This window comes from Periplaneta americana, chromosome 17, assembly GCF_040183065.1.
Source record: "Periplaneta americana isolate PAMFEO1 chromosome 17, P.americana_PAMFEO1_priV1, whole genome shotgun sequence".
In the NCBI taxonomy this organism is placed as follows: domain Eukaryota; kingdom Metazoa; phylum Arthropoda; class Insecta; order Blattodea; family Blattidae; genus Periplaneta; species Periplaneta americana.
The window spans coordinates 104,309,210-104,322,377 of record NC_091133.1 but is presented as its reverse complement, the minus strand read 5'-3'; the positions used below and the strand labels follow the sequence as shown (position 1 = coordinate 104,322,377).

At 36.2% G+C, this 13,168-nt stretch overlaps 1 protein-coding gene across 1 annotated transcript in view; it reads right to left on the bottom strand.

Annotated features, from left to right (window-relative positions):
- The window catches only part of kon (chondroitin sulfate proteoglycan 4-like protein), a 142,051-nt gene that overhangs the window by 37,006 nt on the left and 91,877 nt on the right, over nucleotides 1-13,168 (bottom strand). The window contains exons 9-11 of the mRNA XM_069816209.1: nucleotides 10,647-10,988; nucleotides 9,420-9,614; nucleotides 5,019-5,291 (exon numbers count right to left, since the gene is read on the bottom strand). Coding sequence (XP_069672310.1) covers nucleotides 5,019-5,291; nucleotides 9,420-9,614; nucleotides 10,647-10,988 — 810 coding nt within the window. The remainder of the gene's footprint in view (nucleotides 1-5,018; nucleotides 5,292-9,419; nucleotides 9,615-10,646; nucleotides 10,989-13,168) is intronic.

The window sequence follows — 13,168 nt, the reverse complement described above, 5'->3', positions numbered from 1 at the left end:
CTCTCATTTACGGACATCGAAGGGACGTAACAATCTGCCCGCATCTGGGAGGTGTCCTTTATTGGGAGAGAAGCTCCCCAATCTAACAGTAAATTTATAATATTATGCATTATGTATCCCTTCACGCTTTAAATGAAATGTATTACTGTAGTTTAATTCTAAATACAGTATACTGTGCTACAGTAAATTCTTTACAATTTTGAACTACAGTAGATAAGACCGAAAAAGGAACATACAGTACTGTGCCATGCAATTTTATTCTAGGTCTACAATTACGCAGTACTGTAATTTATAATTTTCAACTTAACGTTTACGTTCAGGTGCCATGTCTCTCGAAACAGAACTGATTGAAGCGAAGAGAATAATCCTACTAATCCTATCTTGTGTAGAATACAATTTCACGATCGCGGAAACCTTGGACCCATCAGACAGGTTAAATTTTATGATTTTGTTTAGCCACCCGCTTCCAGCTAACAAGGGGTAGTCGGCTGGGCTAGTGGTAACCACTTTTTAACACATTAGGTCTTGAAATCCAAATTCTGTCCGCAGTCAGGAGGTGAAGCAAGTTTTAGGATTGTGAAACAGCTGTCCGTGTCCGTGTCTGAGAGTGTTCGTAAACGAGAATTAAATTTATCATTATTTCCATATTATTTCAGGTGGGACATAAAAATCTGTCCGTATATGAGGAGTGTCTATCTTGGAGGTGTCCTTAAGGAGAAGTTTGACTGTACTGTTATGAATTGTTTGAGTGTTCATAAGTTGTCTTGAAAGTCTTGAAATATGCTTTCAAATAATGTACTTAAACTGCTTTTTTTTGTGAATGAGATTAAGGGTGGTACGTATCTTAAGGTGATACTAGTTGAGGCGGGTATTATGGAATGCATCAGAAAGCAGAAAGCTAGGAGTCCTCGACAACAAATTCAAACCATCATGAAGTAAAATTGAGAGAATCGAGTGACGAAAATTTTGGAAGTCTGCCTTCCAAGCCACAAGATAGCAATGCAGATTGCATATTTTGTGGGAGTATATTTTTTTGAAGATCACAGTGGAGGAGTTTGGGTAATGTGAGCTTTGCCGGTGGCGTACCTTCGTCTTCAGGCGAACAAACAGCGTAGGCGAGAAGGGTTTCTTACTCGCTGGGGTCGTTATTTATGACTCAATCGTTGCTCAGTCAACGAGAAAGTAATTCCTCTCGCCTATTCCCTTTCTTTTTATCTGAAGACGGAGGTAAACCAATAACCGAAACGTTGGAAGATGATGTATATATATCTGTTGGTTGGTTACGAGACACCTTTTCATTCTGTTCCTTTTAAGACTGAATTGGTAACATTTTTTTTACACGTTATATCGTGGTCAATCACTTATGTGAAAGAAGTAGCAGGTTCCCTTTTACTTACTGTTGGAATAGTTGCTGAAACTTGAAAAAAGAATCAAAGGATAAGAGAAGCCCTATTATAAGGCATACACTAAAAGGTAAAGTCATTCCCAATACAGGCCACGAAGGTCCAAACTGTAGCAGGAGCTTAAGACTATCGCCTGTACAGATAATCGGAATTGACAATACGAATATCAGTCCTACTTGCCCGTTACCTTTACTCCCAAGAGGGTAAGTAAACCGCAGGATCATAATGCGGTAGGAAAGATTAGATCAATGGAGAAAATCTACGATCTAATCGGGAATCGAACCTGCAACCTTTCGGCTTCCTGCGTTACGCCTTAACCGCGACCCTACCGCTCGCTCCACAAAGCATACAGTGCACAATTTATTTTTATATAGTACAAGAAACAAGATATTGGAAAATTATAAGTTATAAGTATAATGCTTTTGCGTACTAGAAATTTTACAATGCCATTAAGCTGTTACGTGGCCATTCTGATATAGGTGACAGAGGAGGAACTGAAAACTTGCAGCTTTGTAAAGATGCGTTTTTATTTCCAATTATAATGTTTTAATTTAATTTCGAATAAACAATTTCCCTCCTATTACATTAAATGTAGTTATATGTATTACAACCATACTACCTGTAAAATATGTAACGAAAATATTAAAACTATTAGGAAAAGGAAGAATTTTCATAACCTTTCTGGTGCAGTAAATCGAGATTTAATATTAAAATGGAGTCTGACTATAATTATATCTGCAATGAAAAGCTCTACAACTCTGTAATATAAAATCGTAACAGCGGAAGTTTTCGGATTAGGAAATTTTTCAAGTTCTCTCGAATTTGGGATAGAAGGACATTCTTCCTTCTTCCACTAGGCGATTGAAATTACTAAGCAAATAAACTGAATGTTAAATAACACTGCACATCAAATAAGGGAAATTAAATTATTAATAATAATAATAATAATAATAATAATAATAATAATAATAATAATAAACCACCTCTGTGGTGTAGGGGTTAGCATGCTGGTCTCTTACGCAGAGGACCCGGGTTCGATTCCCGGTCGGGTTGAATTTCCTGGTTGAGGTTTTTCAGGGTTTTCCTCAACCGTAAAGGCAAATGCCAGGAAATTCGGGCCACAACATCCCTGAAAATCACCGGCCTCATTCATCATCGAAATCATATTCATAACAAATCAGTAATATATTTACAGTCGCCAAATAGTTCACAACAATAGAATCAGTCTCAACAATAGTACACAGGCCTTCGGATTTCAACCAAAGATTAACTCGCGATATGACCACAGATGTTAAAGCGAGTATTATTAATAACAGCGAGAAAAAAAAATTATCACGTAGGGCCATGTAGAAAGCTGTGTAGCGGAAGCGATCTTTACTTATGTTTTAAAAACAAAGACTACATTTCCAATTAAAAATGAAAATCACCAGTTGATCATGGAACAGAGTCAAGACAGAAATAACACATTTTTTGCAATTTACACAGCTCTGTATGAAAAAAGCTCAGACAAGATTCAGTACTTATTGTGAATAATTCGACAGTACCTACCGAAGATTACTAAGAATACATATATTAAAAAATTATTCCATGCTGCAGCAAAAGAAGTAAGTCCTAATGGAACGTGAAGAATATGGATAGATAACAAAACCGTAGGCTACTTGCGGGATGAGAAATTGAAAAGGATGTCACTTGTAAACGACAGACAACCCAATAATTTTAACTGACTGCGATAGGATAATTTATAAATTAGTATATATAAAAGTAAAAAGCGAAAATGACCCAAAAGAAAAGTTAAACATTGGAAAGGAAGTGTAACAATATGAATTCTTACCTAAGGGGAAGAAGAAGCACAGGAAGTTGGAAATTGATTAAAAAGTTATATAAAGAAGAAGGGAGCTATCCCCAATATCCGTGGGGGAATGGGAACAATGGTTTAAGAATTCAGTACGAAAAGTAGGGCAGAGTTCGCGAAGAGTTTTAAAACAACAGAAGTAAATATTGTCTAATCCTCCTTTAGTGTACGCTTAAAGGACTTTAAGAAAATATGAAAGTCGTTCAAAAATGCAATATTCTTATCTCTTCTGAATTAATAAAATACGGAACAGATAAACCTTAAGAATATTTAAGAACGATTTTAAAAATTACATCAATAGGGCAAATATTCCTAATTTATTTATTTATTTATTTAGCTTCTACACGTGATTTTGTACAAATATGTCAAGGACCTATTGCGATTTTCCTGGAATATCCCCACATACGCCTCATGGCTATTATTTTTCTCTGTCTTTCAAGTGATACATTTAGTATAGATTCCAGGCGTTTCTCTGGTTGTAGATAACTTCTCAGTTTTCAATATCCTGTATGTTGCCTATATTCAGCGCAGTCCGAAAATTTATTGATTGCCCCTTATACAAAAGATTGTGACATAAAAAGAGTTAACATAATATATCGGTGTGTGCAAGATAAGTTACGAGAAAGATCTACTGGACCTGTAGAGAGAAGGGAAGCGGTTAGGAATCTAAAAAGTCGCAGAACGTATAAACTGAATAATTGTTAATAATAATAATAATAATAATAATAATAATAATAATAATAATAATAATAATAATAATTGGGACGCCCAAGGAAAAGTTGAGAAATGTAAAGCCGAAATCCGTATTGAGGCTAGACCGTGACATGATAAGGATGGTCATGACAATAATAATAATAATAATAATAATAATAATAATAATAATAATAATAATATAATAATAATAATAATAATAATAATAATAATAATAATAATAATAATTGGGACACCCAAGGAAAAGTTGAGAAATGTAAAGCCGAAATACGTATTGAGGCTAAACCGTGACATGATAAGGATGGTCATGACAATAATAATAATAATAATAATAATAATAATAATAATTGGGACGCCCAAGGAAAAGTTGAGAAATGTAAAGCCGAAATACGTGTTCAGGCTAAACCGTGACAAGATGATAAGGATGGTCATGACAATAATAATAATAATAATAATAATAATAATAATAATAATAATAATAATAATAATAATAATAATTGGGACATCCAAGGAAAAGTTGAGGAATGTAAAGATGAAACATGCATGGAAGCTAACCCGTGACATGACGATAAGGATGATAATAATAACAATAATAATAATAATAACAATAATAATAATAATAATAATAATAATAATAATTGGGACGCCCAAGGAAAAGTTGAGAAATGTAAAGCCGAAATACGTATTGAGGCTAAACCGTGACATGATGATAAGGATGATCATGATAATAATAATAATAATAATAATAATAATAATGATAATAATAATAATAATAATAATAATAATAATTGGGACGCCCAAGGAAAAGTTGAGGAATGTAAAGACGAAACATGCATGGAAGCTAACCCGTGACATGACGATAAGGATGATAATAACAATACTAATAATAATAATAATAATAATAATAATAATTGGGACGCCCAAGGAAAAGTTGAGAAATGTAAAGCCGAAATACGTATTGAGGCTAAACCGTGACATGATGATAAGGATGGTCATGACAATAATAATAATAATAATAATAATAATAATAATAATAATAATAATTTCTTGACCTGCAGCCGTTCGAGGGTGGCTCGCACCTCGTCACGCGTCTCGCCGGACGGCACGTGCAGCAGCCCCAGCGTGCCAGTTACCGAGGCGCATTCAGGGGCCGTCACACGGAACGCGAAGTCGTCGTGTACGTGAGAGTAGGCCTTGCGGTGCAGGCGGTAACGCAGGCGCCCCGCGTCCAGGTCCTGCTGCGTGAAGGAGTCGCCCGTCTGGAGGCGGTGGTGCTTCAGCGACGCGCTGGGGTGAAGGGCTCCGTATCGCGGCGGGCGCACCACCTGCCGGCAAGAACTCCAATTTAAGTACTCTACTCTTGATTTATTCTTCAGTAGAACTTCTCAAGAAGTGTGTGTTCGTTTTCGTTTATATTGCCGCTTGAATTTAGGTTTCATCATCTATGCACCACCAAATATACACCATGTTCGCTAAAAGAGTAGCCAAGCAATGAAGAAACGCCAATTAGAACAGTGCCAATTATAAAAATGGTGACAAGCAGCTATAATATTTTCGCTATAAGAAAAATCCTAATGTAAACAATAGCACGTGACTGAAATGAGGTTTCATTGGCCGCTGTTTGGCGCCATAGATCCTCAGTACGTGTTCCCGCCTAATGTTGTACATTCTGTTTCATGTCAAACATTTCACGCTACTCGTCAAGTAGGCCTAACCTCACTACTATGCATTCGTTTGCTTAGGAGACATTTACTTTATAATTACTGCAATTAAATTATTTTTAAGTCTTAATGTCTTCACAATGGGCAGTTGAGGGTACAGAAGTCATACTTCAGTATCACGTGCTTACGTGAACAACTACGAGCTCAAGTGACGCCAGCTTGTTACAAGAACATACTACCTCGGTATTACTGTTGGTATTCATCCGCGTTAATAGTAAATAACAAAATATAAAAGTAGCATTTCTTTTACATAGCGTTTTACATGTATGAGTGAAGTTAAATGTTTCATCGTATTTAACAACTAGAATTCAATTTTTTATTTTCAACTAATACAAGATTGTGGTTTCCAAATACGAACTATATTTTCCTGCGTCATGTGAGTGTTTCGACTGGGAGCCAATCACGGGTATGACAGCAACGTGCTTATGTTTACATTAGGATTTTTCTTACAGCGAAAACAGTATAGACAAATGAAGGTAAATAAGTCAAAACAGTGACCAATTAAAAATTTACAGTGAATGTAAAATTTTTCTAATCAATCGTGGCTCTGTGGCCATTAGGTGCTGCAGTGAAGGTTAACGAATAAGATAAGTAAATTAAGACAGTTAAATATATCTCTTCAGAAATGAGAAATAAGTCAACTAAGACATTGGCTAACTGCAGTTAGTGGCACCGAATTTTTAAATCTGTTAAGGCATGTACCTAAGCTAATTTACCTAAATCAATAGTCAATTATACTGCAAGGTGTCAAATCTCTGACTGAACTGCAAGAAAGATGATAGTTCTAGATCTACATCGTGTTGACGAATTGATATACCACACAAAGTGTGGGAATGTCAAAGTTTAAATTGCATATCCTGCAAAATGCAATACATTGTGGGACTGAAGCCGGATGATCTATGGCGAGTCATCGGCATTACGTCATTTCACCCTTTTGATTTGATTACCTGGTTGGGTTTTTCCGAGGTTTTCCCCAACCAAAAGGCAAATGGCGGATAATAGTTTGGCGAATCCTCGGACCTCACCTCATCATTGTAGAAAATTACTAAATTGTGAAACTGTAAAAATTGTAAAATATTGTAAAAATTTGTAAAAATTGTAATTGTAATATTGTAAAATTTTGACTTGTTCCACATCTTAAAGCTTCATTGCTCATGTAAGATCTCTGGAATACAATAAATGAATGAATGAATGAATGAATTCGATATTCCCCCTTTTTGCAACGGACTCTTCATTTGTGTACCAATGGTCCCAATAATGCTTGACGAACAATGAAAGAGTATTATTTTAAAATAGTAGACTATGTACCATATAAAATGGAATACTGTATTTGTTTTTTGTTGTTTCGAAATTATTGGAATATTTATATTTTCTTGAAATACAATATAAAAATCATTTCGGAATATGTATGATAAGACTTTCTTGTGTTAAATTCTAACAAATCTTGTTTACATGTTTCGACCTATTTATGGGTCATCCTCAGAACTAGTCGTTGTTGGTCTTGTGAGGGTACGTTCGTGTGATATAGTGTAGAGTCAAAGAGTGTGCGTGTTCTGAAATTGAGTTGTGTTGGGAATTTCGTTGGGGTGTGTTTTCGTGTGTCTGTAGAAATTCTCAACACACAACTCAATTTCAGAACACACACACTCTTTGACTCTACACTATACCACACGAACGCACCCTCACAGGAAACAGAACAAGAGGCGCCAAGACCAAAAACGACAACTTCTGAGGATGACCCATAAATAGGTCGAAACATATAAACAAGGTACGTTAGAATTTAACACAGTGAAGTCTTATCATACATATTCCGAAGTGATATAGTGTTAAAAGTTGTGTAATCAAGATATATAAAAATCATGTTAATAAATGATGCTTTAGAAATCACTGTTTTGTGAATTATAACTGAGTAAGCATAATGTTTCTTTTGTTACAATTGTCAAATATAGACATTGAAAATAATTGTGTTCTTTCCTTCTGTGTGTTTATAATGTTCAAATGTCAATTTGATCCAACCCTGAAACCGCAGAATAGATTCTTGTACACCCCTCCAGCTAAGAACTGGTAACAGCAACGCGTGAATGGCGCAATTTGCACAGACCGGCGATCCCGCGCACATACACTGCACATTCAGCGTCTTATATCCGGCAAGCCTGTGATGGACGATTGATTCGGACTCACGCAAACACAAGTGGTGCCATATTTTTCGATACGGAAATGATAATGAAAGGGGAATTGTGGATAGTGTTGTCGAAATGATGAAGGAAATAGGAATAACCGTGACAATAAATAAAACTCTACCATCGCGAAGATTTGCACTCCGGTCTACTGTCGTCATAAGCCAACACTCTGCCAACTGAGCTACCAAGGTAGTTTTGTGATAATTACGAGAGAGTAGTCCACATTATCAGCTTTTTTTTTTAAATTACTTTTATTCGGAGAAACACGCTTTAATTTAAGGAAAGGACAGTTAAATTTTGAAAAATAAAGTTAACTTGTGGGAGGGGAGGGAAGGTTCAATTTCAGAAAAAATTAAAAGTAAAATGTGATTGAGTAATGGATTCTATCGTTGTGAGGAAATAATGTGAGAATAATTTGTAATCTACCGTTTAGCTCCTTACAGGTTCATGTTAAACCCAATTCAACATATTTGGAGCCCTGCAAAGTTAGACATGAAGCGACGTCTAACTGACCTAAAACATATAAGGGTGATTTAGCTGGAGTATTAATCCAAAAATAATTTGTTAAAGAGTGACGCCGATGCTGCATTGTAAGTTGTTATCGCTTAGATTGTCCTAGCTCCGTCAACCTTGTGCAGGAACGTTATTCTGGTACCATAATAACGGAAAACATTGATTCTCCGAAATTAAAGAAAAATACAGTGCATACATTTTATCTTTCCACGCTCACATATGAACGGCTATGCTGTGCACTGTCGCTTTGGTCTGCCTTTGTGTGCGTGGAAAGATAAAATGGATACACAATAGTTATTAGGTACTTTAAATGAGAAATTTATTACTATGTTATTTAGTGAAATAATAATATTTATTATTATTAATTGAATTTTCACTTATGAGTATTTTTTGCAGCCCGAAAATAATGTTCCTTTTTTTGTTAAATTATCAATGGGTCTATTAGTGTAATAAATATAAGTTTACAAAAATTACTGGCAATTCCCTGTATGTATAGAGCACTTTTCCAAATTTGACATACATTTTTCCAAACTTCAGTTCACGATTTTTCAAATTGAATTTTTATTGTGTGGATATAAATTTACCTTTTCGTAAACCAAAATTACTTTTTATGAAATTAAAATAACTGCTTCCGAAAATGAGGTTCAGAAAGTTTAGGCATACCCTAGTACAGAGATAACTGATAACATGGTTGTAACGGTAAAAAGCAAATGAAGATTAAACAATAAGGGACAACTTCAGTTTTTTTGGAAAGGGGGAGATATCATCGTTTTGTTATCTAAAATTGAATCCGAACCTCAAGTAATAATAATAATAATAATAATAATAATAATAATAATAATATAAGCATTCGAATACTTCCACAAAGCTAATGAACATGCAAATAAATAACAAAAAGTCAAATCAACAATAAAAATATAAAAGTTAAAGAATATTATTGTTTCTAAAAGACAGGCTTACTATTCTCAGAATAAAATTCAGTCAAAAAAGCTTATCACACAAAGCAATATCAAAAATTTAAAAAAAAACTTGTGCCTACCTGAAAGACTATCTTGCCGGCATCAGAGGAAAGAGGTTGCGTCTGGTACAGGAGTTGTTTTTCAGTAATCAGTGCTTCCCGCGACCCATTCAGCTGCAATTCGCGCGTGTGTACAGCCACCAGTTTGAGCTCCGTGAAGGTGATTCTGAAGTCGTAGACCGTGGGACTGCGCACCTCCATTACAGACACCTTGAACTGAAAATCAGATGCTGGTTACTTCTTCGGGAACTTTTCTTCTTATTATAACGATATGCGCAGTGAGTTTGAATCGAACGATTTCAGAACTGAATCGAAACAATTTAATGGGATAATCGAGATGAGAAACATTTGAGCTAACAGTAGACAACAGAAAGAGTGAATAGGATGGCCGAAATGAGAAATAAATTGAATAATTTAAATGGGAAACAATTGAATGGGAATATCAGGATGAGACAGAAATCAACAGAATATTTATATGAGAAACACTGAACAGAGCTGAATAAAAATTGAATGACTATAACAAAGAGAAGCAATTGAGTAGAATACACGAAATGAGAAACAATTGAATGGATATATCAGGAAGACAAAGAACTTAATAAAATATCGACATGAGAAAAAAACTAACAGAATTAAAAAAAAAAAAGAACTCAATGAATATAGGAAAGCGAATCAATTAAGAAATTGATTGTATATATTAGAATGGAAAATAATAGAATATCGACATGACAGACAATTGAACGGAATTTAAAAAATGCTGAAAGGTATATAGTAAAGGAAAACAATTTAATACCGAAATGACAAACAACTGAATGGGTATAACAGGATGAGCAAGAATTCGATAGAATATCGACATGGGAAACAATTGAACGATATAAAAAACAGAATATCGAAAAGAGAAACAACTGAATAGAATACTGAAATGAGGAACAATTGAATGAATATTGTAATGAGAAAAAAATTGAATGGATATTGTAATGAGAAACAATGAATACAATAAACTATATAAATAAAAATTCACTGAATAGTGAGATAAGGAAAAATTGAAAGGATAGTCAAAACAATACCAATTGAATATTGTGATCAAATCAGATAGTTGAAGTGGGAAACAACTGAATGTTATAATTAAAATTAGAAAAAAATATTATTGTGATTTTCTGGTGGTGATGAAGAGGTAGGGAGAAGGAATAAAAATGAAATTCATCAGCGCTATCCAAATTGACTTCGGAAATAAATTAATATATCTGTCACCTTGAAATTGTCGTGCGTGGGGTCGCCGGTGGTGTGGAGGTAGCGTATCTGGTCCCTCGCAAGCTGGTGGCTCGTGAAGTGGTCCACGGTCTGCCATTGCGAATCCGGCGCACCGCCTCTTAGTCGCTGCACTGATCCGAACTGAGGCGTTTTAACTATCTCATATCTCACGTCCAAATCTGGATCTTCGGCGTTGGACGTGAATGTAAGGTTGGCAGCACTGATGCGAGCTGCGGCGCGGTGTGTCAGAACTAGACCCGTGTTGTTGACCAGTCGCAGCTGAAGTGGAAAGGCGGATATGCGCAAGAAAGCGGCCGGACTAGTCTCAATTCCATCAGATACCTGACGAGCACAACAGACAGCAAATAATGCGTATGATCTGGATTGAGTCTCAAACATGGTTAGTGATGTGTCACGTATTTTGAATAAAACACACTGATGTGACGTGTAATTGACAGGGAACGACAATATACAGGGTTCTTAACAGTGGCGGCTCCTGCATATTTCTTAAAAGGAGGAAAGAAGGTAACAGGACGAAATGACACCTTCTTGAATGAAACATGCTACAAATTAGCCAACATGCACACATGTAAGACCAGGTAGTGTTGGGGTTGGCCTTCCATTCTGTACAACAATAATCTGTTCTTGTAAACTGAGTTTCCTAAATTTTCCATAAAATATAATGTTTTCACTTCCATTCATTGTTGAATAATTGCACAAATTAAAAATTACAAGGAAATTCACCTCGCAGCATTTTTCGAGCACACTACAGCATCACACGTGTTGGAAGAGACTATAGCTGCTAACACGTAATCGGAACCGCGGAAATGGGAATGGGAAATAATCTGAGGAAAGCGAGAACACTGCACCCACCCACGTGGTCTGTGTTGCCACATGTACATTGTACAAGTTCAGTATCACATGCTTTTGAAGAATATCAGTTCTTGTAAAGTCATACTACCATTATTGTTCAAAGTTGCCGGTGCCCAATTTTTTATGTAAAAAATAATGTAGTTTGGAGTACCTACTTACTTTCAATTTCAAATATATTTGTACAAACTCACAACTTGGCTGTTGCCCTGTCTAGTACACAATGAACGGAAGTGAATTTCAGGGGCCAAAAAGATCTGCGATACTAACGTAGAACTACTTCATCTTTGTTTTATATAAACACAACTTTAACTTTCAAATATCCTTTAAAGTTTCAAACCATGAATAGTAGCCTATATAAAGTGCAATGAATAACATTTTTTATTTATAATTAAAAAAAAGTTTATAGCTTATGGTGTCTTTCATAGCGTTGTGTTAAAACTGTTTTGTGCCTCCTCCTAGTTGTGTTATAGTCTGGTTGAATGCAAGATCGTTAGATGGCAGCGGTAGCGAGCTTGCTGCACGACCAGTCGGTTTCTATTTCCCGCCCATGCGCTGATTCAGAGGAGGATCTCCTCCCTCTCCGTTCATTTACTCGCTTTAAAACTCTGCTTCTTTCTCTGGCCGCTAGTGCGCTGTTGTCTATGTGTGCTAACTGCAGTAGAGGAGGAATGGATTGGCTTTCCTCCGTACAAACAATCTTGCATCTTTCTCACAGTTTTCTAGCAGCACATGAACGCGCGTAGTTTTAAACTCTATCAACCGAGTTTTTCTTATAGCTGTGAACTTAAAAATTATCGAATCTTCCTCGAATTTCAAGGCACATATTTTATTTAGTATTTACTTTCAAAAGAAGAAAAATGTGAGGAGGGCGTTCCTCCCTTCCCTCCCCCGAGGAACCGCCACTGGTTCTTAATATACAGAGTGGAAGGGAACCTATTTAATTAATTCACAGAGATAATAGATCGTCAAGCCGAACAAGTGTTGTCAAATAAGTTTTTTGATACGTCCAATAGTTTTGAGAATCATCATCATCATCATCATCATCATCATCATCATCATCATCATCATCATCATCATCATCAGTAGCTCTACAACTCATTGCTGAGTCTTGGCTTCCTCAAGGACTCGTCTCCAGCCATCGCGATCCAAAGCTACCATCCTCCAATTTCTCACTCCAAGAGCTCTGGCATCACCATCCACTCCATGAATCCATCTCGATCTCGGCCTTCCTTTCCTTCTTGTCCCATCCGGCTGTGTTAGCATTACTCTCTTTGGGATCTCCGCCTCTTCCTTCCTTATCAGGTGTCCTGCCCATCTCAGCCTGGTTAACATTATGTATTTAGAGACTTCGACATCTTCATAAAGAGAATACAATTCTTGGTTATACCTTTTCCTCCATACACCCCTGTCACAAACTGGGCCATAAACTCTGCGCAATATTTTTCTTTCAAAACACTCGAGAATCTGAATAATTTCAAGGAAAAATTGTTCCGGGGCCGGGTATCGATCCCGGGACCCTTCGCTTAACGCGCGAAGGCTCTACCGACTGAGCTACCCGAGGAACTATACATGACACCGTCACAATTTTTCCTTCATATCCACACAACTCAAATCAGCTGACAAGACGCCAGAACTCAACTATGAGTGCA